The sequence below is a fragment of the Prorops nasuta genome, unplaced genomic scaffold, assembly GCF_024137725.1.
Source record: "Prorops nasuta isolate Cenicafe-Biocafe unplaced genomic scaffold, Cenicafe_Pnas_1.2 PNAS00002, whole genome shotgun sequence".
Lineage (NCBI taxonomy): Eukaryota > Metazoa > Arthropoda > Insecta > Hymenoptera > Bethylidae > Prorops > Prorops nasuta.
Window position 1 is genome coordinate 8,553,449 of NW_027116799.1, and position 27,246 is coordinate 8,580,694.

At 32.6% G+C, this 27,246-nt stretch overlaps 6 protein-coding genes across 10 annotated transcripts; 4 read left to right on the plus strand and 2 right to left on the minus strand.

Moving 5' to 3' along the window:
* Positions 1-197: 197 nt before the first annotated feature.
* Positions 198-5,571, minus strand: l(3)76BDm (trafficking protein particle complex subunit 8 homolog l(3)76BDm). The gene is made up of 5 exons (XM_066731208.1): positions 5,184-5,571; positions 2,472-5,116; positions 2,231-2,393; positions 1,108-2,170; positions 198-1,033 (listed from the first exon to the last, which is right to left on the minus strand). Exons 1-5 carry the CDS (start codon positions 5,338-5,340, stop codon positions 766-768), a joined length of 4,296 nt encoding a protein of 1,431 aa, XP_066587305.1. The 5' UTR covers positions 5,341-5,571; the 3' UTR covers positions 198-765.
* Positions 5,572-6,457: 886 nt separating this feature from the next.
* On the plus strand, positions 6,458-8,685 carry dnk (deoxynucleoside kinase). Its single transcript, XM_066731264.1, has 4 exons — positions 6,458-6,642; positions 7,462-7,667; positions 7,743-7,992; positions 8,361-8,685. The coding sequence occupies exons 1-4, from the start codon at positions 6,630-6,632 to the stop codon at positions 8,681-8,683; spliced, it is 792 nt and encodes a 263-aa protein (XP_066587361.1). The 5' UTR covers positions 6,458-6,629; the 3' UTR covers positions 8,684-8,685.
* Positions 8,686-9,551: 866 nt separating this feature from the next.
* Positions 9,552-12,429, minus strand: imd (immune deficiency). Of its 4 annotated transcripts, none has more exons than XM_066731252.1 (4): positions 12,180-12,429; positions 10,298-10,520; positions 9,761-10,095; positions 9,552-9,700 (listed from the first exon to the last, which is right to left on the minus strand). In XM_066731252.1, the coding sequence occupies exons 2-4, from the start codon at positions 10,506-10,508 to the stop codon at positions 9,560-9,562; spliced, it is 687 nt and encodes a 228-aa protein (XP_066587349.1). In that variant the 5' UTR covers positions 10,509-10,520; positions 12,180-12,429; the 3' UTR covers positions 9,552-9,559. The 4 variants fall into 4 exon arrangements, with proteins under 4 accessions (XP_066587349.1, XP_066587318.1, XP_066587338.1 ...); XM_066731221.1 differs by having other exon boundaries at positions 10,298-10,651; XM_066731241.1 differs by having other exon boundaries at positions 10,298-11,542.
* Positions 12,430-12,786: 357 nt separating this feature from the next.
* tam (DNA polymerase gamma, catalytic subunit tam) lies at positions 12,787-17,029 on the plus strand. 2 transcript variants are annotated; one of them, XM_066744079.1, is made up of 2 exons: positions 12,787-16,615; positions 16,918-17,029. In XM_066744079.1, exon 1 carries the CDS (start codon positions 12,850-12,852, stop codon positions 16,567-16,569), a length of 3,720 nt encoding a protein of 1,239 aa, XP_066600176.1. In that variant the 5' UTR covers positions 12,787-12,849; the 3' UTR covers positions 16,570-16,615; positions 16,918-17,029. The 2 variants fall into 2 exon arrangements, with proteins under 2 accessions (XP_066600176.1, XP_066600185.1); XM_066744088.1 differs by lacking the exon at positions 16,918-17,029 and having other exon boundaries at positions 12,787-15,492; positions 15,586-16,583.
* On the plus strand, positions 16,611-19,523 carry LOC136783822 (probable RNA-binding protein EIF1AD). The gene is made up of 2 exons (XM_066744122.1): positions 16,611-17,201; positions 17,276-19,523. The coding sequence occupies exons 1-2, from the start codon at positions 16,932-16,934 to the stop codon at positions 17,477-17,479; spliced, it is 474 nt and encodes a 157-aa protein (XP_066600219.1). The 5' UTR covers positions 16,611-16,931; the 3' UTR covers positions 17,480-19,523.
* A 701-nt stretch (positions 19,524-20,224) lies between these two features.
* Positions 20,225-26,161, plus strand: LOC136783816 (neuropeptides capa receptor-like). The gene is made up of 6 exons (XM_066744115.1): positions 20,225-21,629; positions 23,893-23,983; positions 24,047-24,246; positions 24,394-24,630; positions 24,759-25,077; positions 25,170-26,161. The coding sequence occupies exons 1-6, from the start codon at positions 21,395-21,397 to the stop codon at positions 25,363-25,365; spliced, it is 1,278 nt and encodes a 425-aa protein (XP_066600212.1). The 5' UTR covers positions 20,225-21,394; the 3' UTR covers positions 25,366-26,161.
* Positions 26,162-27,246: the final 1,085 nt, after the last annotated feature.

Below are 27,246 nucleotides of genomic sequence, written 5' to 3' on the forward strand. Positions count from 1 at the left end.
TATATATGATAGAGATTAAAAAAATACTCATAATCGTAAAATCATAATATTTTAATTATACAATTGTTGCTATAATCTTATGTCTCAAAAGTATGTTTAATTTAACACTTAATTATTTTACTTTGTTAATTATTAAAATGTATAAGATATGAGAATTATGAAAACCGACAATTATTGCATTTTTAAAGTGGATTAAATGGCAACTATTATTTTTAACAATGATCCAACTTGTTTAAGGTTTATTAATAACGAAAACAGCTTAAAAATGCAATATTTAACATTTAATTTTTCAAATATCATTCCATTCATGCCAAGCTGTACATAAAAAATGAATATGTACATTCATTGTGACTTGTATTTTGTACAATATATCTTTTATAAATCTTTGTACAATTATGAAAACATGCTTGAGAATTATTTTCTTATTCACTTAAAATAATGATTTAAATACGTTTTCATACATGTATGAATTATGGAAGCCTGTTATTATTTTTAAGTATTCTGTCTCTTATTTTACATTAATTAAATATGATATATTGAAATAATGAAAATTATTTCTGTGTTTGTGTGTGTGTGACTGTGAAAAAGTAATAGAGATGTTTCAAAATATTTAACATATCTTATTGAAAAAAGGATAAAATGAAAGTAACAATACGTAAAATTAATAATTTCAACCAAATTATATTATGTACATTATATTCAGGAATGACTCGGAATTTTTGCAATCAATATCTTTTAAAACGCTTGCCTATGTTCTAAATTAAATTATATTTTATCATCATTGATAACACATATGCTTTCCATTCGCCATTTTTGTGGGATAAATTCACTATTATTTACAAATTTTACATCAACTTCGATTCTCGATGCTAAATCGTATGTTCCGGACGCAGAAAGTAAAGCTTGCAATTTTATTCTACGTCGAGCTAAAGGTTCTATGTGAAAATATACTGCAGAATGACATGCATATCGAAAACATGTAGACGCTTGAGGTGAGTATAATTGCGATTTGATACTAGGCAAAGGAGTTTGGCTGTAAAAAATAAAAAAATTAATATTCGAACACACATTCATTACGAAATGTTTTTCTAAACATGAAAGATATACCTGCTAGTTCCTGCAGTATTTATTTTAACGGTAATTTCCAGCTGCAGGTGATTTTGAATACACATCGTTACTGGAACAATACATAACCGATTTTTGTTAAAATCGTGAGTCGTTTCTCTCATGTGGTTCAAGGAAAAAGATATGGCATTCTTCTGGAATTCCAATTCTAAAAAGGGATCGGTAGTTTTTTTATACGTCACATCGGATACGACGGTTCTATCCGGACCGAAAATCTTTAAACCACTGCTATGTTCAATCGGTCGAATTAGTACTTCTTCTGAACTTGTATACGTTTTATTTAAATATTCTATATCCAAGTGATGCTGACCAACAGCTTCTCTTACGATAATCTTATCATCTAGTATAATAGAGCGCCATTGTAAAATTAAAGTGGATTTAATTGCCATTGCAGTTAATAAAGGATTCTGTTCCAAATCTTTTAAATTGCTTGACTGTTGCATTTCATAGTTATTTTCATTTTCATCTAATCGTGACATATGTCTTCTTTGTATAAAATTAATATATGGTGTATCGGTAACCGATAGAGTTTCCGTATCCCTCTCAATTAAAGATAATTCGGAAAACTCAGATTCTTCACTTTCTTTTTGTCGTAATTTGAGCATCAAGTGAAACACTTCTTGCGGATTTATTTTAATATCTGATGATGAAACAGAAGATGAAAATATTGACCACATATTACTCTGTAGAGATATTTTAGTCAACGTGAGACTATGTTTGAGACGATCGTGAGCATCATTTTTGTTTTTAACACGAACAATTAAATTTAACGTAGGCGAGTCATCTTGGAATAACCCACTTTTTGAAGCAATTGCACTTATCTGAACAGAATCTAGGACTTTGAATTGCCACGTGTGTCTGCAAAGCCTGTATTTCGGTAGACTTTTCATTGTTGAATTTTCATAATAAAATAATAGATCTAATTTATGATTTCCCGTTTCATCAGGGGCCCTGATCCAAAGTGGAAATTTGTATGTTTCTCCAACATCCAATAAGGAAGATGGAAGAGAAATTTTAGTAACCTTATTCTTCTTTGAATCTTGCTCTAAAAAAGACAATATTCTTTAAAGATATTTTTTTAATCTAAATAATGTCTACAACTCACCGTTGTTGAAACTAATATCTCTATCCTCTAAAGAGTACAGCTTAGCATCCGTTGATACTATATAGGCATTTGTCAAAGGAGCATTTCCAACATTTTGTAATCTCACTTCTACCCTTTGTATTTCTCCACACAGCGTTTCTGAAGATATGCTACTGAAAAAAATCTATAAAACATATTAAAAAATTAGCTTTTAATAAAATCACATAAACAATTATAAAGGAATTTATTTTGAATAATTAACCTGCATAAATGGCGCCTGTTCGACAATATTCATTTCTAATCTATAATCCGTGTCATAGAATTTTTGACCCTGTTTCTCTTTAATATTTTTTAATTTTTGACCTTTGATATAAAATAATCTTTTCCCATTTATATTTATGGCTGGATTTAAAACAGGTGTATCAGCAGATGCATGACTAGGATTTGATAAACTATAGCTTAATCCTAAAATTTTTAACTCTCCAACTTGATTTGGTATTAGAGATAAAATAATATTTTGCCTGCTCATTGATTGCAATATAACTCTTTCAATAACTTTGCAATCAATCACTGCTGAAGAATCATTCAACGCAGATTCATTTATAATGACTTTATCATCCCTATTGAATAACCATAACAGTGTTAAATTCGATAATGGTAAAGGGATTTGCAATGGATTTTGTAACTCAATAGAAAAGTGTACCGGTTCGTTCAAAACCGCATTTGGTTTTAAAGTGTTATTACTTGTTTTAGAATAAAGAGCGATAGTAGGCTTAAAAATCATAGGAGCAGTTCCTTGGGCTTCGGCTATTAAAATTTCTTCTAATTTTGCCCATTTCGCGTCATCGCACTCCTCATTGTTAAACGAAACATGGCTTGCTGGAATATTATTATCATCACCTTTAGCGATGGGACCGAATAATACTTTAATATTATTAGCATCTATTAAAGGTAAAGGCAAGATTGGAAGCTCTTTCAAGTCTGATTGGTTTTCTTGAAGCAATAAGTTATGAGTGTGCAAGAATTCCCTTAAAAATGCAGCTTGTTCTCGTGCAGGTTGTTTGCTAGATACACTGAGTAGCTGCTCAAATGCCTTTACAGCTTCTTGTACTTGTTTTAATAATGCAGCTTGTCTGCCTATCGTAAAATGAATGTGATCCTCAGCCAAAGACCATCCTCTGTTATGATAAACTTGGTATGCTTGCTGATAGCACCTTAATGAATGTTTTCTTTGACCAGCCTTAGAATATCTGTACCCTGCTAGAACGGTGTGAAATGCATACTTTCTCGTCATTTTTGGTCCAATAAAACAATATGCAGCTTGTTCTAATAATAAAGCTGATCTGAGATCAGAATCTTCGCTAGTCATTCGAATCAATTGTTTGGCCGCGTCCCCATATAATCCGCGACCCTTCAAACATTCGGCACTAAGCAAAGTTGCTCTTGTAGCGAATTGTGGCATTCTACAACTATTTGAATAGGCCAATATTGCATCATCCATGTATTCAATGGTTTTTCTATTCATTTCACCTTGCATGAAAGCACTTAATGCTGCCATTTCCAATGCACCTGCATAATATAGCCAGGCCTGATCTGCTGCAAAATCTCGCTTCGCACTGTGATATGCTTGATATGCAAGTGAATAATGTCCGAACATAAAGCAAATGTCACCTAAACGACGTAATTGCAGTTCTGGCGATTCTGCTGTATAAATGACTGCGTTAGACGGAGCGGAGCCTGGAGCTCCGGGTTTATTCGTTCCAAACCATCTCTTTGTAGCACTAAATAGTGATTTACTAACACCTTTTTTATTTGAAATAACATCATTTAACAAACCAATTTGTTTTTCAACATATGGTAATAAACTTTTCAAGCAAAATTCTGTTATTAGAGATCGAAGTCTATCCCGATCCTGAGTAGATAACCGAGCACCATGTTGAGCAACTAGATAATTTGGTGAATCTGCCCAAACATTTGCATTTATAGGAGAATTAATTGTTTGATTTTTCATATGTACAGAAGAATTGAAGGTTTGCCCTCTTTCACTATCAGGACTCAGAGGATGTATTGTAACAGTAACAGCTTCTTGGCCAATTTCTAAGTGATGCATGTTAGCTATTTCAGATGTTTCAGAGGTAATGCTGACTGCATCAGCTACATCAGGAGATAATAATGTACAATTTTGTGGCATTACCGGTGTTCCAGCTTGACTTGTTTTATCGGATTCTGTTGTGAGGGCACTAGGCATGGAAGAAACAATTCCTATATCTGCTGGCGTTCTTGGAGAGTTACTTTTATCACTATTACCAGAAAGCTGCTCAGCTTTTTTTACTAAAAATTGACTCCAAGGATCTGGTAAATGAGGGTTATCGTCAAATTGACCAGGAGGCCTTGAATTCATTTGTAAAAGAAAACAATTGTTAGCTCCATAGATATTCTTCATTTCTGAAAAAACTGTTTCTGCTTTATTTTTATCATCTTGCAGGGAGTCATGTATCAAAATATAATATCTCAATGTATTATTATTAAACCATTTTGGCAATTTTCCTGGTATACTTTGATGTAATTGTGCTCCAATAAATTGTATTTTTTCTAATGGACTATCTTCAGACGTAGCTACTACCACCATGCAAGCAATAAAATGTTTTGTAAATTCATGATCAGATGGGAACTGAACGCTAAGAAAGGTTTCTCTCCAGGACTCAAACCAAGGAACAGAAACTGGTATTGTGAGACTACTTGCTCCAACTTGTACAGAGGTAGTACGTTCACAGAGTACAGTGCTAACAGCATCGTTCAGCATTTTTTTGGCAAGAGCAGTTTCTGGGGGACGTACATTTACATCTTGAATAGATAATCGAAGATTTCTTACTGTTACATTATTACCTTGCGGATCTTTAATGTGTCCTAAAAATTTATGTTTAATATAATACATAACCAACTCAAACAGATATGAATAAATAATGACACTTACCTTCAGTATTTAATTTGCAAAAAGGCTGTAGAAGCTCGACAAAAGACAAGTTATTCTTTTGACAAACGGTTTCAGCCGTGGGCGAGCAAACTGTCGCAACTTGAGGTGAAAAAGTATTACTGATAAATTCTCGAGGGGTTAGCTTACATTGAGCCATAATTTCAGTGCTTTTTTCTCATATGTATCCCCAAAATAAGCATAATTCAACTGTACAGCAAAGATTTTAATAATATTTTATACAAAATCATTTAAATCCCTCAGCATTTTCACACAATTTCCAAGCACACACACACAGTGAACAGCTCGAAAGTTGACAGGGTTGACAGAGTTAACTGGACTAAACACTAGACAAAGAAGCACGATAAACACGCATGTCCAGTTATCTTTTATTATGGAAGTTTTCTAATAGAACCGTTAATAAAAATTATTAATCCTGCCAATTTGGGGATATATTTTTCTTTATTTTATGAAAATGATTAGTTTAATCACTTCATATAATATAAATAATTATATTTTAATTTGCATTCTCTCTAGATCCTATATTTTTAAACAATGAATATTCACTTAGTTAATAGTATTATTAAATTTATTTCATGGTTTACTACAATAGAGCCAATGAGGAATGAAAAAATAAAATTTATATAATAATTGCACAGTAATACCCGAAATGGTCATAATGTTAATGACGATGCTGGTTGTGGCAGAAGATATTCGAACACGATGCGATCTGCGTGATTACGCGAAATGATTGGTTTATTTTTAAAAAACGCTGACTAACAACCAATCAGGTTGAGTATTTTTTGCATAACTTTAGTTATAATTGGTGTTATGCTTATTTTTCTTCCGTTCATATTATAAATGTATGTATGTATAGAATATTTTGCTCTGCCGTGAAATTGCAGCTGGAGACTGGATGGAGACGATGGAGTATCTGTGTTTGTACAAGTATTATTGTCCAAATATTCACTGCCCCGTGCCCCCAGTGCCCCACTGGCTTCTTAAATTCTCACTCCTCAGTCCTCACCTCACAGGCGTCACAGCCTTCACAGACACAGACCCCCAGTGCTCCTTGGTGCTCCCTCCCACTCCCTCCCACTTCCCAGTCGATATGTGGGGATGTGCGTGCATGTGTAGTTGAATTTGAATATTTCACCGAACTGACTTAAGTGACTACTCTGCTGACTGCACTACCTGTATGTATACTATACATACATACGGCTGTATATATATGTATATACGATATATGCACACTCAACAATAATTCTCTAGTACATACATATGTATGTAATCATGCTTGGTTATACCTGGGTTATACACAGTCAGTGAACAGGGCTACAGCTATATGTGAGATATTGATATGGAACAGTTTCTTTATGAAATCTAAACCGACCGGCAAGAAAATAATAATAATATAAAGAATTATTTTGCTTCAACATATACTTCAATATGGCTGTTTACGGTATGCAAAAATTCCTTCTGATCAATAAATAATATATGAAATGTCAAACATAGCAGGATACATTTTAATAATATGAATTCGTTAAGCTGAACACGTGTTTGATAGATTTTTTTACACCAATTGTATCAGTAGGGCTGAAGATAAAATAACGAGAAATATTTGTTATATTTTTATTCAGAAAGGTTAACCCATTTGCTAAACTAAATCGATTGTTAAAATGAAAATATATGTATATATACATACTCTGTCGAAACCATTTTAGAACGTGACTTAAAATTCTTAAACTCGTATTTGGAAGAAAAAATAATCCATTTTTATCCTATAACTAACATTATTATTTATATTATTTGCGTAGTATATTCAATTTATTCTATTTACGAATAGTATTTTTCTCGTTTTATATTCGAATTCTATAAAGCTATATATAAAGATAATGTATATAAATTATTTTGGCGCCAAGTTTTTGGCGGGAGTTTATTACGTTGCTTGTTTCTTTCCCTTGTATGTCAGTTCGAGCTGGTATGAGCGTAACTCTTGACGTGTTTATTTGCTTAACAAAATCGTCAAATATATTAGAATATTTTCTATAATCTTGAGTGATATTTACAAAGTATATTTTTTACAAGTAATTAAAAACATTTATTTACAAAAATGTAATATTTATATTAGCTTAAAGTAGATATGTGCATTTTATTTAAATTCTTAACAAACGTCTTAATTCTTGTATTTGAAATTTAAGAGATATTATTAAAATTTTCCACAAAAATTTGGATACATTCGATTAATGAAATTTTATTTAATTATCTTTAATTGTATTAGATTTAAAAAACATTGTTATAAAATTATATAAAATGGGTTCTCCCTGCAAATTATTTTGCCAAAAAAGACCATTTACAGTATGTATAGAAGGCAACATTGGAAGTGGCAAAACAACATTTTTAAGTCATTTTAAACAGTTTAATAATACAGCAGTATTAACAGAACCAGTGGAGCTTTGGCGTAATGTTGGTGGAACTAACTTACTGGTAAATTATTATGTATATTTGATTAATACTTTTTAATGTGATAATAATTGCTTATAATTATATCCATTCTTTTAGGATTTAATGTATAAGGATCCTAACAGATATTCGTTCTTATTTCAATCCTATGTACAATTAACAATGCTTCAATTGCATACGATGGAAGTAAGTGAACCATATAAAATTATGGAAAGGTCAGTTTATAGTGCTAGGATTTTTATTGAAAATATGAAACGTAATACAATGCTGGATAAGGTTGAATCAGTGGTTCTGGAAGACTGGTATTCTTGGTGCTTAAAAAGTGCTTGTATTCAAACAGACTTAATAGGTAACGTATAGTTTTATTAAAGTTTGGGTCTGTTTTTGTTGCCTACACTTTTTGTGCATTTTATTAAAAGCTGCCACTTTGTGTAATATAATTTAAAACTATTGTAGAAAGTAAAGTTAACATAAGACAGACTTTTTTTAAAATTCTTTCCTAATTGTATCTATTTTATTATGCACACAAAAGTTCTAGTAAATAATAAGTATATAGGAGTTCAAAATGTTTAATCCATACCAAATATTACAATTCTATATTTTCTATAAGAAAATGATTATATTCATTTACAAATATTAGAATGCATGCATTATCATTTAAATTGGCAAAGTATTTTTGTAAAGAAATATTTTTTTAAAGCAAGTATAAAATTTCAGTGTATTTAAGAACAACACCAGAAGTTGTTTATCAACGAATGAAAAAGCGTGCGAGACATGAAGAAATTTCAGTTTCTTTGGAGTACCTTAAACAAATTCATGAAATACATGACGAATGGTTATTTGAACAAACTCTCTTTGAAGTACCAGCGCCCATTATTGTAATTGACGGAGACAAAAATTTAGAAGAAATGGTAGGACAATTTGAAAAGTGTAGAAAGGAAATATTTGATAAACAAATAGAAGGTGATATAGATACAAAAAATTCTAATATAACTGTGTCACCTTGCTCATTACCAAAAATCACAGTAGCGTCGGATTAAAGCAAGTGTTGAGTAGATAGTTAATTTAATTAGTTATTCATATATATGACAATGAAAATATATATGTTTTAATTACATGGATCATATTTTAATACTTCTTAAAAAAGTAGTTAAAGTATATTGCATCAAGTGCAAAGTAGCAATTGAAGTACATTGCATATATATTTTAAATATTGTATTATAAAGATATTAGTGTTTGCACAACTGTATATTTACTTTGACATATATCTTATAAAGATTTGCAACTTAACTAGACTTGAGTAAAAATAATCAACAATCAGAGATAAATATTAAGGATTTTTGCATATATTTGTAAATGTTATCATATAAGTGATTGTAACGTTTTTCATATGAAGCAAAAATACATCACTTAGATCAGGAAACTCGGTAGACTCACGTGCCAAATAGTAAAAATTGTATATGTAGTAAAAACATTAATCAATAAAAAGTATAAGCCGTAATTAATTCATATAATATTGTTACGTGAGCGAGACCGAGTATTTTTTTCTAGTTATTTATATAAAAAATAGATATATGTAGTTTTTATTTATACCATTAAAATAACTGTTTTGTATCAAATATTAAATTTATCGATATAGTTTTTGAGAAAAAATCTTAAATTTTAAGATTTTCCATGGACATTGAATAATGATAGATTTCTTTCACATATATTAACTTCAAACATACCTCTGTAAATAATATTGTTCTAATAATGTTTTTTATGTACAAAAAGAAACGAATTATTTCAAATTAATAGTTTCAATATGAAAAAGTTGTCAGTACGATTATTAATAGCAATAATAATAATAATGGTGAGTTATATAGTAACGTGAGCGCATATTTGTGAATGTTGAAGAAATTTTTGTTTAGCGGCTGTTACGATAATTGATGACGTGTAGCAACCAATCGCTCTACGCAATCGTATTGTTGGCAAGCCCACATAACAGTGACCAAATGCCCTAAACTCGCTTCCCTCGTTCTGTTTTGTTTCCAATCCAACAGAAATTGATAAATCACCTAAAATTTCAACTATTAAAATGCGCAAAAAGCTCAAGCGAAAGTTTGTAAATTTTTTACCTCATCCAGTCCTATGTTTTTATAATTTTCATGAAACTGATCAATTTGTCCGTCTGAATATGATAATCTCTTAGCTACTTCTTTCCAACCATATCCCAAATGGGTTTTTACAATAAGCATATCGGGTAAACTAATTTCTTCGCTACAACAACTTAACGTTATTACATCATCTGTCATTGGCTTTAGTTTTGGCTTCACTACTTTAGGTTCTTCGTGAGTTTCTCTCTTCTTTCCCGCGTTTCCATAGCTCATATTACAAATATAACTCTTTGTCAATCCGATTTGGACTTTATTGGAATTGACTATATTATATGTAATTACGTTTACACCATTCACTAAAATTTACAAACTCAGTATGATCATTGTGATAAAGTATGAACCATCAAACCCGCTGATAAATAAGTTTATTTTTAACAAGATAAATCAGAGTTAAGTGATATCAGGAATCATATTTTCAAATGTAGAACCAGTTACACCGTTGCATTATTTCTTTAAAAAGTTAAAAAGTATTATTCTACAAATGATTTTACCACTAACCGTTTTTCCATGACTTAGATTTCATTCGTGCTTTTTGTCCATGTTTTCTGTAATCTCCTGATTCCGCGAAACAATCATTAGCTGTTTCATTTTGATCTCGTGGAATATCCGATTTCGTAGGAGTATCCGTGTTTGGCATTGATTGTTGTCGATTTAATGGATTTGCAGTGAATCCGGACTGAGGCGCATTTGGCAAAGATGTCCCCTTCATTTTTTCATCTTCCTGCGGAGTTTTAAGATTTGTACAACCTGCTGCTCCAATTCGCGGAGGATCCGGTGTAGAGTCTGCTCTTAATTTTTCAAATCGACGTTGTACTTGAGATAAAATTGACATTTTTTACAAAGCTGCCTAATCTGCACAACAGGAAATTATATTAGGAAAATTTAGAGCGAGAAGTAACAATTGATCTTCTTGGTACACGGCTTAAATGGTACGGGGCGAAGCCTTGTATATAAACCAAATTATTGATTAATGTTTTTACTTCTAAAAATTTAAATAAATAAATAAAAAAAGTATTTTTATGTGGATGTTAAGCAGCGTACATTTCCAGTAGAATTATGAAATTGTGCTCATCAGCCAGACAAAGCCTATACGCATAATCAATATTCTTCCTGATAAGGAATGATTTTACATATACTGTTTCGACAGGGAACCGATAAGTTTTATACTTTTATATATAAATCTTACAATACTAGGTAGGTTTTTTCCTTCCTTTCAATTCCGACACATTTTTGTATCATATCGATATACAATATTTACCGTGATAAGTTCAATAGCTGAGGGAACACGTGTGCATTCTGTCTCATGAAAATGGATACGAAAGCTTTTATATGTATATGGAAATTACGTTGTAAATTATGCAGAGATGAAGCTATGGTGAAGAATCGTCTTATTTTGCCAAAAATTTAAAAATAGCAAAAAAACAATCTCTCGTTTCACGATCATTTATTTCTTTTAACAATCGAGAAACTACAAGTTTTTTCGTTTTTAACATTTTACGTTGTATATATGTTTGCTTGATTTGTTGGCGCATCTTATTAATGTCCTCGAGAGTGTCTGGATTTTTCATTCAATAACAGAATCATATTTGTGTAAGCTGAAAACGGATGATTCAGAAACAAGACGTGTGTTTCTGGTAGTAATCAAGATATTATTATATGTCAATATCTCTCCTTGAATATAATTTTTACTCGGAACACTGATAAAGTTTCTGCAATCTCATCATCTCATCTCTGGATTATTTTCTAGAAGTGGTTTAAAGATATAAGTCAACGAAACCTTCGTTAATTCGGTGATGAAATAAAAAATGATTATAAAAATTGTTATTTCCTTGTAAATTGAATGAGATTATTTTCTGACGTTAAATTATAACTTTTGACTGTGTTATATGTATAAAGAATTTACGTGACGTATTAAAAGACGAACAAAAAAGGCATTGTATTGGAAATAAACCGGTCTTTACTAAATCTTTATGACATTCTGTCACCACAGCCCCACCTTTTTTTGGTAATTCTGTTTTGTCTTAAATTGATATGCGTTTCTGTGTGTTATTTATATTTATTTCCTTCCTATAAAAATATGCGTGTTTTGTATTTACCCAGTATCCATTAACAGTAGAAATAAATTAAATATCAAATTTATTAATAAAATACTCCTTATATTAATTAACATCAGCACATAAAGCGATTGATGATAAAAATTATATTCTTTGGATTCTGTGCATTAGCACATTATAGACCAAATTTTTGATGTTTTGTTACAAATTATAATGCGATATTCTTATTAGAATCCTGATAAAAAAGATTGCACCATAAGCCGCGCGTTGTACACATTTTAAAATATAAGTATAATTGATTAGATTAAAAGATTGGAAAATCTCACCGTTTTGTAATTAATAATGGTTCCTTCTCTATTTTAAGTTACGATATCTATACAACAAAATATTTAAATGAAATTTGTTTTTTGGAACTGCTTGTGTTCACCGCCCGCGCGGTTATAACACAACTATAGACAATGACACTATGATGACACAGTTATAGCCAACAACGAACGAAAGAAGAATATGTTAAGTCTGCCTGCAGTGTTAAGCAGTATTAAGTTTCAACTGATACCTGTTTCCTCAATCAGACCTAAACATTTCCACTTCCATCAGCTCTTATAATCCAATTTGATTTTAAATTATTTGGATCAATCGTACCATTTGTAAAATCATGTGAAAGCGAATAAATACAATTGGTTTTGTAGGGATAGCTCTTTTACAATGTTGGTACTATAAATTAATTTAATTGGTTAAACATAAAAATACTAGCTGAAACCAACCAATCAAAGTGAGGATAACGATAAACGAAACGAACCCATGTGGTTATCTAAACTTAACCTAAAACAAACAGAATTGTTTTTACAAAGCTAAAAAAAAAGAAAAGTTTTGAAGGTAAGCTAAAACATTGATAGATGTAGATATTCTTTTAATTATTATTAATACGTGTACCTATTCATGAAATATAAAAAATTATGTATGATTAGAGAAGCTAAAGGATATAAATAATTTAAAATGTTTGTAAAATCACGACTACTCAATATTTGTATTAGACATAAATGTTTTCATGTCAAAACTAAACATTTGAATCATGATAGCTCTTATTGTAAAGTTATAGAGAAACGTAAAAATGTAAAAGTATTGAGATATAGAAAGAATTGTCTAACCTCTGAAAATAATGTACTTAATAATAGAAGTGGTAGTAATGAGAGTTTTAATATAAAAGATGTTAAAAGTAACAAGCTACTCTTAGATGCTATTGAAAATGATAAGTTTATTCCATTTCAATCCATTAAAAACATATCTCATTCAACAGTAACTAATGCAAAAGTGATACAGTCTAATACTAGAGAAGACGCTAATAAAATTTCTATTATGACAGAAAACAGTACAGCAGGATCACCTAAGTGTGACAAAATCAGTGATGATGAACTGAGAGTAAATGATATTAACATCCAAATGCTTTCTAAATCGTTATATAAACAATTGTTTTTAGAATCTGATAAAAGTAAATCTTGTACTAGAGAAACCATAGAGTCCATTAAAAATAATTTAAAAAATTATGATATTGATATTGAGAAAGCTTCACGCATCCCTAACGTTAACATAGAGTTACCAAGTTTAGAAGGAAAAGACATAGAGGAACATTTTTATAATATTGCAAAAGCACAGATCTTGCCATATGAAAAGGTCTTACATGAACTTTTAAATCCAATTCCTGAAATGCCTGAAAACTGGCTTCTGCAAGAGGGATGGACAAGATATACAGAAAATAGCACAGAAAAAGTTGATTTTCCTTTGGAAGAAGGTTTAGTTTTTGACGTTGAAATAAGTGTTAAATTTGGACCAGTACCAATAATGGCTACAGCTGTAAGTGCCAAAGCATGGTACGGGTGGGTATCAAGGTTTTTGATAGATGAATGTAAAGACCCATTTAAAAATCATAATTTGAAAACTGATGTCTTAATTCCTATGGAAAGTATCAGAGGTGATGGAAAAAAATTAACAGAATTTCAAAAAAAGCCAAAGATTATAGTTGGCCATAATGTGTCATTTGATCGGAGTAAAATTGTAGAGCAGTATTGGTTAAAACCTACTGGAACACGATTTGTTGATACAATGTCAATGCACATATGTGTCAGTGGTGTAAGTAGTTTTCAAAGAGCTACTTTAATGGCAAGTAAAAAAAAGGGCACCGAAATAGAAGAAAACTGGAAACTTAAATCTTCTTTAAACAATTTAGTAGATGTTCATAAGTTATATTGCAGTGATTCCAATAAGTCAATTGATAAGTTATCCAGAAATATATTCATTGAAGAAGAATTAAATGAGATACGTAAAAAATTTAATGAACTGATGATTTATTGTGCATCAGATGTAATAGCAACTCACGAAGTTTTATGCAATTTGTTACCTATTTTCAAAGAAAGGTTTCCACATCCAGTTACTTTGGCTGGGATGCTTGAGCTTGGCATGGCATATTTACCAATTAACTCAAATTGGTCAAGATATACAGATGATGCAGAGTCAACATTTGAAGATATAAATTATGAAGTTAAAGCGTCTTTATCAAAAAGAGCAAATGCAGTCTGCAGGTTATTACATAATGATAAATATAAAGAAGACTTATGGATGTGGGATCAAGATTGGAGTATACAAGAAATAAAAATGAAAACAAAATTAAGTAAAAAAGAAAAAGAAATAGCTATGCTTGAAAGCCAAAAAGAGAAGGAAAAGAAAGGACCATCAGATTATGTCACTTATTTAACAGATGAAGAAGATGAAGTAGATCCCCTAGAAGAAAAATTTGCATATTTGAAAGATACTAAGTATTTATTATATGCGAAAGAACGACATATGCCTGGTTACCCAGCATGGTACAGAAAACTTTGTCCTAAAATGGGTAGTGATGATTGGGCTCCAGGTCCTCAATATATAAGTACTTCTTTGAAGGTTGTTCCAAAGTTGTTAAATTTAACATGGGAAAATTATCCCCTGCATTATATAAAGGAACATGGCTGGGGTATTTTGGTACCTTTCAATGATAGTCCTAATGTGGAAACAAAATTACCATTAAAACAATTTTTGATGAAATGTCCATTACCACAGTTGCAAAATAATGTAGCCAATACCGAATATACAATGTCAAAATTAAAAAAAGATATTGAGGAAGATTTAATGAGGCAAGAATTTTGGCGTTTAAAAGATAAGAATGGAAAACATCATGGGTATGGAAAAATTTATAAAGGTAATGCTGTTTGGTGCAATGTCATTATTGACAATTGCTTCTACTTTTTTAAATTGCCACATAAAGATGGTCCAAAATATAATGTAGGCAATCCATTGGCAAGAGATTTTTTGAACAAATTTTCTGAAAATGGTCTTGCTGCTTCTGATAAAACTGCGCAAACTGTTTTAAAACTTGAACGAACTTTGTCTTATTGGCGAAATAATAAAGATAGAATTATTTCACAATTAGGGATATGGTTGGATGATATATGTTTACCAAGTATAGTCAAGAAGAACAATATGCTTTTTGGTGCAATTATACCTATTGTAGTAGTATCTGGAACATTGACAAGACGTGCAGTGGAGCCTACTTGGATGACAGCTTCGAATGCCCAAGAGGATCGTATCGGATCGGAGCTGAGAGCAATGGTACAGGCACCACCGGGATATAACATTGTTGGTGCAGATGTTGATAGTCAAGAATTATGGATAGCATCAATTATTGGAGATTCTCATTTTCAGAAGATACATGGTGCTACACCTTTTGGCTGGATGACTTTAGATGGCACAAAAGCCAATGCAACTGACATGCATAGTGTAACAGCTAAAGCCATAGGAATATCTAGGGATCATGCTAAAGTTATCAATTACGCACGGATTTATGGTGCTGGCCAGAAATTTGCAGAGCAATTACTAAAACAATTTAATCCATCTATGACGAGTGCAGAGGCAAGATCAAAATCTAAAATGATGTTATCCTTGACCAAAGGTAACAAAATGTACACAATGAATTCTGAATACAGCAACGAAAGTACACCACCAAATAAATTTTACACAAATTCAGAGGCATATCAATTGTCCAAAGCATTTAAAAAGCCATTTACAGAATTATTTTCTAAATCTGAATGGGTAGGTGGTTCCGAGTCAGCCATGTTTAATCGTCTTGAACAAATAGCAAACAATGAGAATCCAGTTACCCCATTTTTAAGCTCAAGACTAAGTCGTGCATTAGAAGATAATACTAATGATTCACATCTTCCAACAAAAATCAATTGGGTTGTTCAAAGTGGAGCTGTTGACTTTCTTCATTTGATGCTGGTTTCTATGAGATGGCTTATGCGGGATAACGCTAGATTTTGTCTTTCTTTCCATGATGAAATTCGTTATTTAGTACCATCACGATACAAATACAATGCCGCTCTCGCAATGCATGTTACAAATTTAATGGTCAGATCTTTCTGTGCATCAAAACTAGACATGAAGGATTTACCCATGTCTGTTGCTTTTTTCTCCAGCGTCGAAGTAGACACTGTTTTGCGCAAAGACGCTAATGATGATTGTAAAACGCCTTCAAATCCTCATGGGCTTGAGGCCGGATATGGCATTCCTTTTGGCGAGAGCTTAAATATATGGCAAACCTTGGAAAAATCTAAAGGATCTTTGGGTTGGTGGAATGATAGAATTAAAAAAAAAAAACAAATCAACAAGGAAGAAAAGAATGAATAAAATTGAAAAATAATTATTTATTTCATTGTGGCAAATTATTCTTTGGGTGCGTTTTACTACTGTGTTATTTGTTGCATTCAGCAGACTATATTTCAGTGAGATATATTTTATAGGATGTTACTTCTATATTTTACAAATAAATCAATTAGAATGAGATTATAATAGGAATTACTCAACAGTTACACATTGATGAGTCTGCTGAACACAACCATTAAGTCTCGCCAGTTATTATCGGATATTTTTTATATTTTATAAAAATATACATAAATATTACTAGCTTACAGTAAAATATACTATGTTTATAATTAAAAAGAAATTTTATTATTGCCATTTTTATTGCGTATGTAGTAGTTGGGTTTAAGATGTCGAAGGCAACCAAACGTAAACACGTGGTGAAAGAGGTAGAACAAAATTTGGATCTGCCTACTCCGTTACAATCTATTGTCCAAATCAAAGAATCTCGTGGTAATAATCTCCATGAAGTAAAAGATTCAAATGGTGAATCTTACCTTGTGTCAATGCCAACGAAATTTAGGAGAAATATTTGGGTTAAGAGAAAAGATTTTGTTTTGGTAGAACCAATACTAGAGGGTGATAAGGTTAAAGCAGAAATTGTTAAGATATTAACGCGGGTAAATATATTTGGTATTTTGATTTTTTATGAAAAATTACTTTATTCTAGTGCCTAATTTCTTTTTCATCTCAGGAGCACATAAAATGGTATCGCAGTCAAAAATGCTGGCCAATTGAATTTGACGATTCTGACAATAGAGACAAGAAATGTTTAAATGGTGACAAGAACCTGAACGAAAGTGACAAAGAAGACGATGGTGATCTTTTTGTTAACACTAATCGAATACCAACTCATTGTTATACAGCGGATAGTGATACTGATAACAGTTCTGGATGATGTTTATAATGTTAGGCATACGATAAAAAGTAATTATAAAGTTTTTGATATAATGACTTTATTATATTTTCTTGGTCGCCATCAGGGGAAGTGGTGAGCGAGAGTACCCCCTCTACCTTTTTCCCTTTGACCTGATCACGTTGGTCAAGGATTTCACCTATCATTATAGCAGAGCTTAACGAAGCCGCGCTATTTCAACTGTATATTTGGTGTTTGTATTTTTTAAATGAATGATGGACACTTATTGTATGTAGATATTTATATCCAGGTGAGTTTAATTGAATATGCAAGACCTGTAGCCTTGTATAAAACAAGTTCAGAGGAGTCAGACTATGGTAGCCATCCGTATTTTATAATGAAGTATTGTACATTATTTGTAGCAAAAATATTTTATACTTTATAAATATAATAAAGTACGCAAAGGTACTTTATTTATGTGTTTTGAGAAAATATTAGTTTATAGATAATTCCGCTTGCGGGGGGCGCTGCAGTAGAAATGATACCTAATGAGAAAGAAAGAGAGAGAAACTGTTCTTTCGTGATACATGCTCTCTCATTGGTAAAAATTCAAAATTTGCAATACTTTCGTTGATTGGTCAATGTATCTGGGCATTTTCTGTCAAATTGACCAGCTCCCTTGCCCATTTCAATCTTCGAGATAAAATAGTTTTCAACGTCTAAAAATTTTCGTTAAAATGTCTATTTTTTAATGCTGTTAGGTTTTTTTAAAAATTCAAAATGGCTCTCTTAGAAACGAGACTATAATGGAAAAATGTGTATTTTTCTTTTATTGTTACGCAGAACTTTTTTATTTTCTTTATTATAAGTGCAAACAGTCTTACACGATGTATTTTTCCTGATGAATCAAAAACTGTTGCGAAAAATAAGTTAGCTCGTCCAAATTTTGGTTCAGTGGTGTTAAAAAAGTAAAAAACGTCATTTTTTTTGCAATTTGTTCTATGTTGGAGCAATACTGCATTTTTTCATCATTTTTAACTATGCCATATAAAACTTTGAACATTTTTCTTTAAAATGATTCATTATGCAGCTCATTATGATTATTAATTTCTTATACATATATCCTGCCCCGTCCTGCCTAACTGATTTTTTAAGGTAGTAGTCTAGTTGTTTTTGAATCGAATTTTTTTTATTTCGTTAGTATACCTGCATAAGAATATATATGATGTATAATTTTTAAATCGATATACAAAATATTAACAAAGATATAGTATATATTCGAGAGCACCGCATACTTGCACGCTGTAAGTTGCGTTACAGCTGCTAACGATTGTTCCTCTCTATTTTGACTCATCACCTTTATATTTCCTTGGAGCTTTTTATACCTTTCAATATACGAAAGGATATAACCAGATATACCAGTATTTGATGCATATGAAAAGACCATAGGACCGGGGATCGACGGTTAGTGTGAGTATGAAAGTTCTATTAGCCAAACTTTAAAAGCGTTTTTCTGAAAACCACGTTTTCTCGGTCGGCACGAGTGACAACAGATATTCTATTAAACCGATCGGACTGAAATTTTAACAAGTTGTTCTACACATTTGTAATTCTGGCCGGAATTAGAATATTTTTTTTTTCATCCATTATTTTTCAATTTACAGCCCAATTTACACTAAAAAAATGGTACCTTTTTGTTTCTAGGTCCGCCATTTTGTTATTTTAACCAAATTAATTTATTCTACTTCCGGCCAGAATGACATTCCTATACTTTATTTAGTTTTAATATCTCAAAAGGTGGCAACCCTAAGTCAGACTCTACTTAAGAATATTTCTCATTAATAAAAAATGTAAAAACTTATTTGTAGTTCTGTATTTATTACAGCAACGTTGCGAAAAATGGAGAATAATATTTACCTAAGCCCGCTAAAAAACAAAATTGTTCGCAATACATATATATAATGTTTTTTGTTTAAAAATATATTTTGATATATAATCATTTTTTATATCAGTTATTTAAGTAAACAATATGTAATAACAATGCATACCTTTACTTTTTCTATCATGAATAGATAAGGCGACTCTTTGTTATAAAAAGAATGTAATATTTTCCAATAAAAATGATTTTAAATGAAACAGTAGAAAAACTGTAACATGTTCAGTTGATATGCTGACCACATTGTAGTACCACAACTTAAATTTATATTATTAAGTAGGGTGAAGTGCTATCCTTGAAAAAGACATTTGAAAAGTCAAGGACCTAAAATGGAGATTCACGTGCAAGGCAAGCGTTTACATAATTCACTGAAAGGAATCGCATCGAGATAACAGCAACGCAAGCGGCGAAACGAATTAGGAAAACGACTTCTGTAACAGCATTATCTTATAGTTTGAATTACGCATGAGATACTAGATCGCTCTTATCGGTGGAAATTACTAGTAAGATTGGCGCGACAAGTGTTTAACGACATCATCGGCACAGCGGAGTCTTTTAACAGTACACACATCCCTTAGTCAGTTGGTTGACGCTGAACTTCATATCGTGATGCTTTCCTTCCGGTTTCTTCTCTTTTTTGCACGATGATTAAGTGAATAGAGTTCACTTGTAATTTCACAAGTTTCTGCAAATCCAATAAACGAATTTTACCTTTTATCACATATAGAGAATGATCTAATTCTTTCCTCAACTTAAGAAGACATGTTGGTATTGGATTTATGCACGTAAGGAGATCGAAATAGAGAAAAGTTTCTCGTACCTGGATAAAATCAGAATTAACTGTATTGTTATCGGTGGATTGGCTGGTAGGGCTTCAAAGATATCGTGAAAACAGTGTAGATCGGAACGTCAACAAGTGAACAGATAGAATCGACCGTTTTGTCGATGCTCTCGTCGAGACTTTTATGCTCCTGCTCGTGAAATTCACGGAATTTGCTCGAAGAACGAAAATTCAGCGGAATTTTTTGAAAAATACGTATTGTGCTTTTTTAATATTTAATGTGTTTAAGATGCCGACGCGGATAAGAGCTTTAACGGTCCATAGCTTGATGGGCCGAAGCTTGATTTGGTGGGTTTCCTTCATCTGATTTTTCCCATTAATACGAACATGTATTTCTCGATTTGGCAAACAGTGAAAGAGAGAGAGAGAGAGAGAGAGAGAGAGACGGAAACGTTGAAAGCTCCAGCACGAAAAGCGTAGCTTCTGCAATCTCTGTAGAGGTTATCTATGGTAGCCTATGGGGTGAAAGCCACACACTGAGAATTCCGACGTGCTGAAACCTTGCAATTCGTAAATTGGATTATCAGATCGAGATGCAATCAGCTTAAGTGAGTTGAGACCAGGATAAAGATCGTTGCTAATGGAGGAATAGCGCGAATCCATCGAAAGCGTGTTCCTTAGCAGCTACCGCACCTCCAAGAGGGAATGCTAAAATAATTGACAATCAATTGTAAATGTAACTGTTTCTCTTAGATTGGCCAAACTGTTTCGTTGATCTCTTTGTTCGATCATCGAGATTGACGCTATGTCTAGAGGACCCTTCCTTATGCACAGTATATGTATATAAAGCTCACTTTGCATGGTAAATAAACACAGCTGTGAGAGAATTGACTCGGCGTGGTTTCGGTAAAATTTGGAAAGGAAATAAGGACGGGATGAAAAGGCTACGATTCCTGGAGGAATCGCAGATGGGTTAGTAAAAATGATGAGACACAAGATTCTATAGATTCGAGCAAGTCGAGAGAACGACCTGGTGCGGCTGGCGCATTTAAGCACTGTGCGGGCGACATCTTATGAGCGAGATCGTTCCGCGAGGCGGTCATCTAGCGGCGTTGTGTCAAAGTGGGGAGTGTGGAAAGGAGACGGAGAGCACGCCGAAGCGAGACGGCCCGAAAGTCCCAGATCGCTCACACCGACACACCTCCGATCTCCAACAACAGCGAACCCTATAGATTCGAAAATGGGAGTCGAAAACTTGACGGAAAGTCAGTACTTGGTTAAGGTGCTTGGGCCAAAGTATCTACCGTTGCAATTGCTTTTACCGATGACGTTGGCCTACGTCTTGATCTTTGTCACTGGAATTATTGGAAATATTGCAACCTGTATCGTCATTGTTAAAAATACATCAATGCATACAGCAACTAACTATTATCTCTTCAGTTTGGCAATATCCGATCTTACCCTTCTGCTTCTCGGTAAGTTACACCTTGCGTTTTTCTCACTCAACAATATATATGTGTATATATATATATATATATATATATATATATATATCGTAACATCTGAAACCCTATCATTTTCATCATTCCACGAAGCTGTTTACAATAACCTATTTGAATTAACAGCTTCCCGAGTGCTGAAAGCAAAACAACAAATATGGCAATGACAGCCGTGACATATACAATATCCTATTTGTTTTTCTTTACTCCAATGTTTTGGTAAAGGGAATTTCCCGATAAATTGAATTGCATTGTTAGAACTTTGAGTGAATGTGTAGTTTACAAGACTGAAACTTTTGTTTATTTCGATTAATCGTAGAAAGTGCTTGATTTGTTCATGTTTTAAGAAAGTGCAAAAGGATAGCGAATGAAGGCGAGGGAAAATAATAATTTAGCATAAGTCGTATTCTCTGATTATTCCTCTACCTAGAGGCTTTGATTACTCGACAAATGGGAAGACGAAATTCGCCAATATAGAACTGTCGAAGTATGTTTCACGCGAACATCTTTCCGTCCTTGTCAATTTTTTAATATCGTCCAAGACTCTTTGTACAAAGTATTGAATAAACGATAAACGATAAGCGACGAATGATAACCGATAAATAAAATAAAGATACAAAGTCGGTGTCTTCGGCTGCTTTTTATTATTTAGCTTTATCGATTATAATATTGGAAATACATATAATTCTCTAGGACTTTATTTCTCAGAGCAAATATTAAAGTAATCCGTTTTGATATTACACTTGAAGCCTTCGATCGAGCATTTTCATTGTGGAAAATGGGAAAAGCGATCTTGAATTTTATTCCTTGTATTGCATAGCTGTATACTTTAGTACTACATTCCGCTCTCTTTTTCCCCCACTTGAGACAAAGATAAGAGCTTTAAATTAATCTTTACTTTGTATATACGAGATTGCAATCTCGCGATGGGCTGTTTGTCGATTGATACTCGCTTTAATTTGCGTCACAAGAAGAAATCAAGACGGACCTGTACGCTGGCATGTGTCTCTGTTAATAGTTCTGTCTAGATAGATCAAAAGATTTCTCATCGCAGAACCCAATCGACCTCCAACCAATTTAAATCAAAAAGCGTTAAACTATCGTTATCTAAAATTTTATTATTTTATTTGCTAGAGTATTTGTCGTTTGTGAATATTTCACCTGTAATTATTTACTAAACTCCAATGACAAATATCAAAGGCAATTTAATTATTTTCACATGAATTCTTATACATATTGACCTCGCGTTATCTGCTTTTGACCAGGCACAAAAGAATGACTACCCGTTATCGGAAACGTTTTGTGTCGATTTTCCTCGCAAATATTTATTCTAATAAGGTATATTCGATCAAAAAAAAAAAAAAAAAGTTTATGAATATTAGATACATTGGAACATTTAATCTTCAGCTAAAACTCGAAATAAATTTGACTCGAAGAAATTATATGCAGATAGTAGCCATTTGGATGCGATGAGTGGAATATTTGTAAAATTGGTTAAGAGAGAGGTAGGCATAATTCTATTCTTAAGGGTCGTAAAAATAACGTACGATTTGAAGTCTCTCGAGGGTGGCAAAATGGTTTCCGCAATGAAGCACGAGTATACTACGCATTGGTAATTTTTTTGCCATTGCTGTACAATACAATTCATTCAGTGGCTTCCATTCTTCGCCGATTCACTTGCAAGACTTTCCAGGTTTTTCCAATACGTTACACTTTTATTAAAACTATTTGTTTTCTTTGCCAATCGATCCGGGAAACTCAACAATACTCTCATTTAACTTGTTTTGTTGCTATATATTCTCATTTATATCAGCAATAGCAATTAATTAACGCGCGAGAATTATTCCACCAGTGCTTGTGTATCAGTAGAATTTCCAATGAACAATTCATTCAAAGTTGGTTCCGTACGAGCGTCTGCGTCATATTTTACATTAGCTCCTAATTAATAAACGAGAGACTCGGATTCTGTGAAGCAGTATTTCGGTGTTATTTGTTTAGAACTGAGTAGATATGGACGAGTGGCAGGAGGGGGTTGGTATTTTTCTTATAAAATTGTAGAAAGAAGAATATAATAATTTGCGAAAAATTAGTGAAATCTTAAAATCTACAAAGAGATTTATTCATTTTCACTGAGAGAAACAAATTACGTAAATTGAACGTGGAAATTTTGTGCTCGATCGATCACAAAGCGAGTAATAAATCGGTAAAGAAAGAATTATTATATCGTTTTTGATTTCAGGTTTGCCGAACGAGCTGAACGTGGTTTGGCAACAATACCCTTGGCTGCTCGGTATTGGATTATGCAAGATACGAGCGTTTGTGTCGGAGATGTAAGAAAATTTTCTTTTTCGTTTCAACCATGGCAATATTTTCCTATGAATTTTTGTTCACAGGTCTTCGTACGTCTCGGTTCTGACCATAGTCGCTTTTTCCCTGGAGAGGTATATGGCCATTTGTAAGCCTTTTCGTCTGCAAAAGATGAGCCAACTGAAAAGGCCACTCCATGTCATTATGACAGTTTGGTTGATCGCTTTGGTGGCAGCTGTACCATTCGCCATATACACCACGGTCAACTACGTTGAGTATCCCGAAGGTGAAAACCCGACTATACTCCTACTTCCTCCTTCTTTAATTTTCAAAAATCAACTTTAATATGAATATCGAGATTCAAATAGTTTCCGTGCATGTACGCCAAAAATCATTGAATTTAAAAGAAAAAGAGATATCCTTTATTTCGAAGGTTCTGGAAATTATTCAAAAGAATCAGCAATTTGTGCAATGCTGCTACCATGTATGCCTAATTTTCCACTTTACGAGCTGAGCTGTACATTCTTTTTTCTAATCCCAATGCTGGTCATTCTCTTCGTCTACGCGAAAATGGGATTGGAAATTAGGCGTAGTGTCAGGGAACAACTGGGATCGGTTCATAGGGACGTGCATCATATTCAATCGAGAAAATCTATCATCAGAATGCTAAGTAAGTATTCCTGAGTTATCGCTTTGTTTCTTCAGCCATTTTCCTCTAAATCAACGACTTTTCTTCGTTAACTCCGAGACGATTGAACATTTTCTTTCTTTATCGATAATAATATTGTCTTCCTGCAGGTGCAGTGGTTATCATGTTTTTCGTTTGCTGGGCACCATTCCATACACAGAGATTACTTTATATCTACGCTCAGGAATCCGACTTTTATCCAGACTTGAACGAGGTGTTATATATATTGAGTGGCTGTCTCTATTATTTTAGCACTACGGTCAATCCTATTCTTTATAATTTAATGAGCGCCAAGTATCGAACGGCTTTCAAACAAACCATTTGTCGTGATTTATTGTGCAAAAGACGATGGACTCGGAGGAGCCAACAGTCTTGCAGATGCAGTTTCGATGATCAAAATCACACGTCCAGTACCAAAAGTTCTGTAGGGTTTGTATTCAGTTCAGGCAGAAGCTAATATTTTTAACTATCAAACGTCAAATAGCCCTTGTTCAAAGATTTATTTTCAAACGGTTCTTCAGGTACACCATTAATCAAGTTGCAGAAATGTTCAAGCTCGTTCCAAGCCGCATTGAGGTGGATGATAATAGTAATAATAATGATAATACTCGCGGCAAAAGATCCGCGTTAAAAATGGAAGATTCAACGTCGAGGCCTTTATTATCAGGAGCAGATTCCGTTATTCAAGAAGAAACTACCATTACGTCCAAAAAGTAATAAACGAATCTCCATCCACCGGTAGAAAATTGTTTTATGACGAAATTATTTATATTTTTTATATTATCCTCTTCTAACATCTATGTTTTTAGCGCGATTTTACTTTTAATTATTTAAATTGTTATTGTATATATTAACATATAAGTATTTAATTTATTGAAAAGCTTACATCCTAATCAAGATGGAAAACTGATATTTTATTCAGTATAAGATAAATCAACTATTTTTTAAAATAAAAGCGAATAAAGATTAACGTCAACGATTAATTAAATAATCACTAGTCATTTCACGTTAGCGAATACTTTGCATACAATGACTCGATGGAGACGAAAATCAGTCGAAGAGAAATGATTAATTATCGATGTTATAATGTATTATTTATGAGATTATCAAAGAAGATGGCTTTTAGCATTGACGGTTGTCGTTTTGATATTTCGTGTGACACCGGTCCTATTAATATTTTTCTCCTTTTTCGAGCTGATCTGTCAATCACATGGTTGAATGTTCAAATTAGATCGAATTTCAAATCATTTACCAGTAAAGGACCTTGCGGTTCGCCCTAAAATGCTTTGCCTTTGTCATAGCTTGTCCTTTGAATTGGAAAATAACGAGAAGCGTGACAGACAGGAAGAGCGAATTTAAATTTCTCTCCCACTGACAAAAGACGTAAAGTTAATATTTAATTCATAAACTCCGTTATTAATATTGTAAGATTTTTATACCATATATATATATATAGAATTTTTTTACTCAAATATATTTATTTATACGAAAGAAACATTTTCACGATTATTAGAATCACTATTTTACCAGTCGAAATAAATATTAACTCATTTTTATTGAATTTCCAAGAATTTGATTGCCCCACGTCGACGGTACTAGGTATATATACGTATAATTATACCATATTTTCGCATGAGCACAAGATACACCGAGCTTTGGCACACCTGGCCGGAAAACTTTTATGAACGTTATATAATTTTGCAGCAAACGACAAACTCTTCGCAATATTCCTTCATTTGCTTGATTTACTTTAAATATCGCCATTTGGCCAAATGCTGTCTCGTTACCCAATTTCATTTTTCCCAATCTACATATAAAATTACACTATATCAGCATAAAATTTTTCAGTTTCAATTTCATTAGAATAATACCTACTAAATATTCATACTACTTTCTTGCCTCAAAGTTTTTTATTTATTCACATTGAGGGGGAAATTATAGTTTTATTTAAATTAGTTGAAGAATCTCGAGGGTAAAAGGTACGAGTTTTTACTGAGAAGCAAAGAAAACAGGCAGGTATTCGTGTAAGTGGATAACGAAATTTTCCTGTGGAATGTTACATAAACTTTTAAACATGTGTAACGCTGTGCTGCTTTGATGCTGGCGGTAAAAAATGCTTCTGATCTTATCTATATACATATTCATACACTACTGCGTGTGTACACCTGCACTTTACATGTTACATGGGCAAAGACAAGCAATCGCTTTTATTTTATAATTAAAGTTGTTTTCATAAATTAATGCAAATAAACAACAATTTGAATAGCTTCTTTAAACCAGTTGGAATCTAACGAAAAGTAATCGCTATTTTAACATAGTTTCTGCCGTAGACGTATTCTGAGGAAGCTTTGAAGATTTGTTTGTGGTAGAGTGGTAAAGCAGCTGTGACGCTGTTACAGCGCTTGCACGAAGCAACACACGCACACACATATTTTCACGTGTGTGGACCCCAGAGATAATAGACAAGAGACACAAATTTGCCCTCTCTCCGGAGATTCTCCAACATCGTTACAGCGATAATTTGATAATACTGAGAATCGAGATAACAGCAAGAGGCTGCAGTAAATATGGATCCAATCTGAACTGGCGTATTAATAT

Excerpts from the sequence above, each read along its gene's own strand:
- dnk (XM_066731264.1), top strand. Across the intron at positions 7,668-7,742 it reads TTGGTGGAACTAACTTACTG|GATTTAATGTATAAGGATCC; the intron begins GTAAATTATTAT and ends CCATTCTTTTAG. Across the intron at positions 7,993-8,360 it reads TATTCAAACAGACTTAATAG|TGTATTTAAGAACAACACCA; the intron begins GTAACGTATAGT and ends ATAAAATTTCAG.
- imd (XM_066731221.1), bottom strand. The coding sequence starts at position 10,631 with ATGTCAATTTTATCTCAAGTACAACGTCGATTTGAAAAATTAAGAGCA. Across the intron at positions 10,096-10,297 it reads ATCTAAGTCATGGAAAAACG|TGAATGGTGTAAACGTAATT; the intron begins GTTAGTGGTAAA and ends TGTAAATTTTAG. Across the intron at positions 9,701-9,760 it reads AAAACATAGGACTGGATGAG|GTGATTTATCAATTTCTGTT; the intron begins GTAAAAAATTTA and ends TTGAAATTTTAG.
- tam (XM_066744079.1), top strand. The coding sequence starts at position 12,850 with ATGTTTGTAAAATCACGACTACTCAATATTTGTATTAGACATAAATGT.
- LOC136783822 (XM_066744122.1), top strand. The coding sequence starts at position 16,932 with ATGTCGAAGGCAACCAAACGTAAACACGTGGTGAAAGAGGTAGAACAA. Across the intron at positions 17,202-17,275 it reads TTGTTAAGATATTAACGCGG|GAGCACATAAAATGGTATCG; the intron begins GTAAATATATTT and ends TTTTCATCTCAG.
- LOC136783816 (XM_066744115.1), top strand. The coding sequence starts at position 21,395 with ATGGGAGTCGAAAACTTGACGGAAAGTCAGTACTTGGTTAAGGTGCTT. Across the intron at positions 24,631-24,758 it reads ATCTATCATCAGAATGCTAA|GTGCAGTGGTTATCATGTTT; the intron begins GTAAGTATTCCT and ends GTCTTCCTGCAG. Across the intron at positions 25,078-25,169 it reads AGTACCAAAAGTTCTGTAGG|GTACACCATTAATCAAGTTG; the intron begins GTTTGTATTCAG and ends ACGGTTCTTCAG.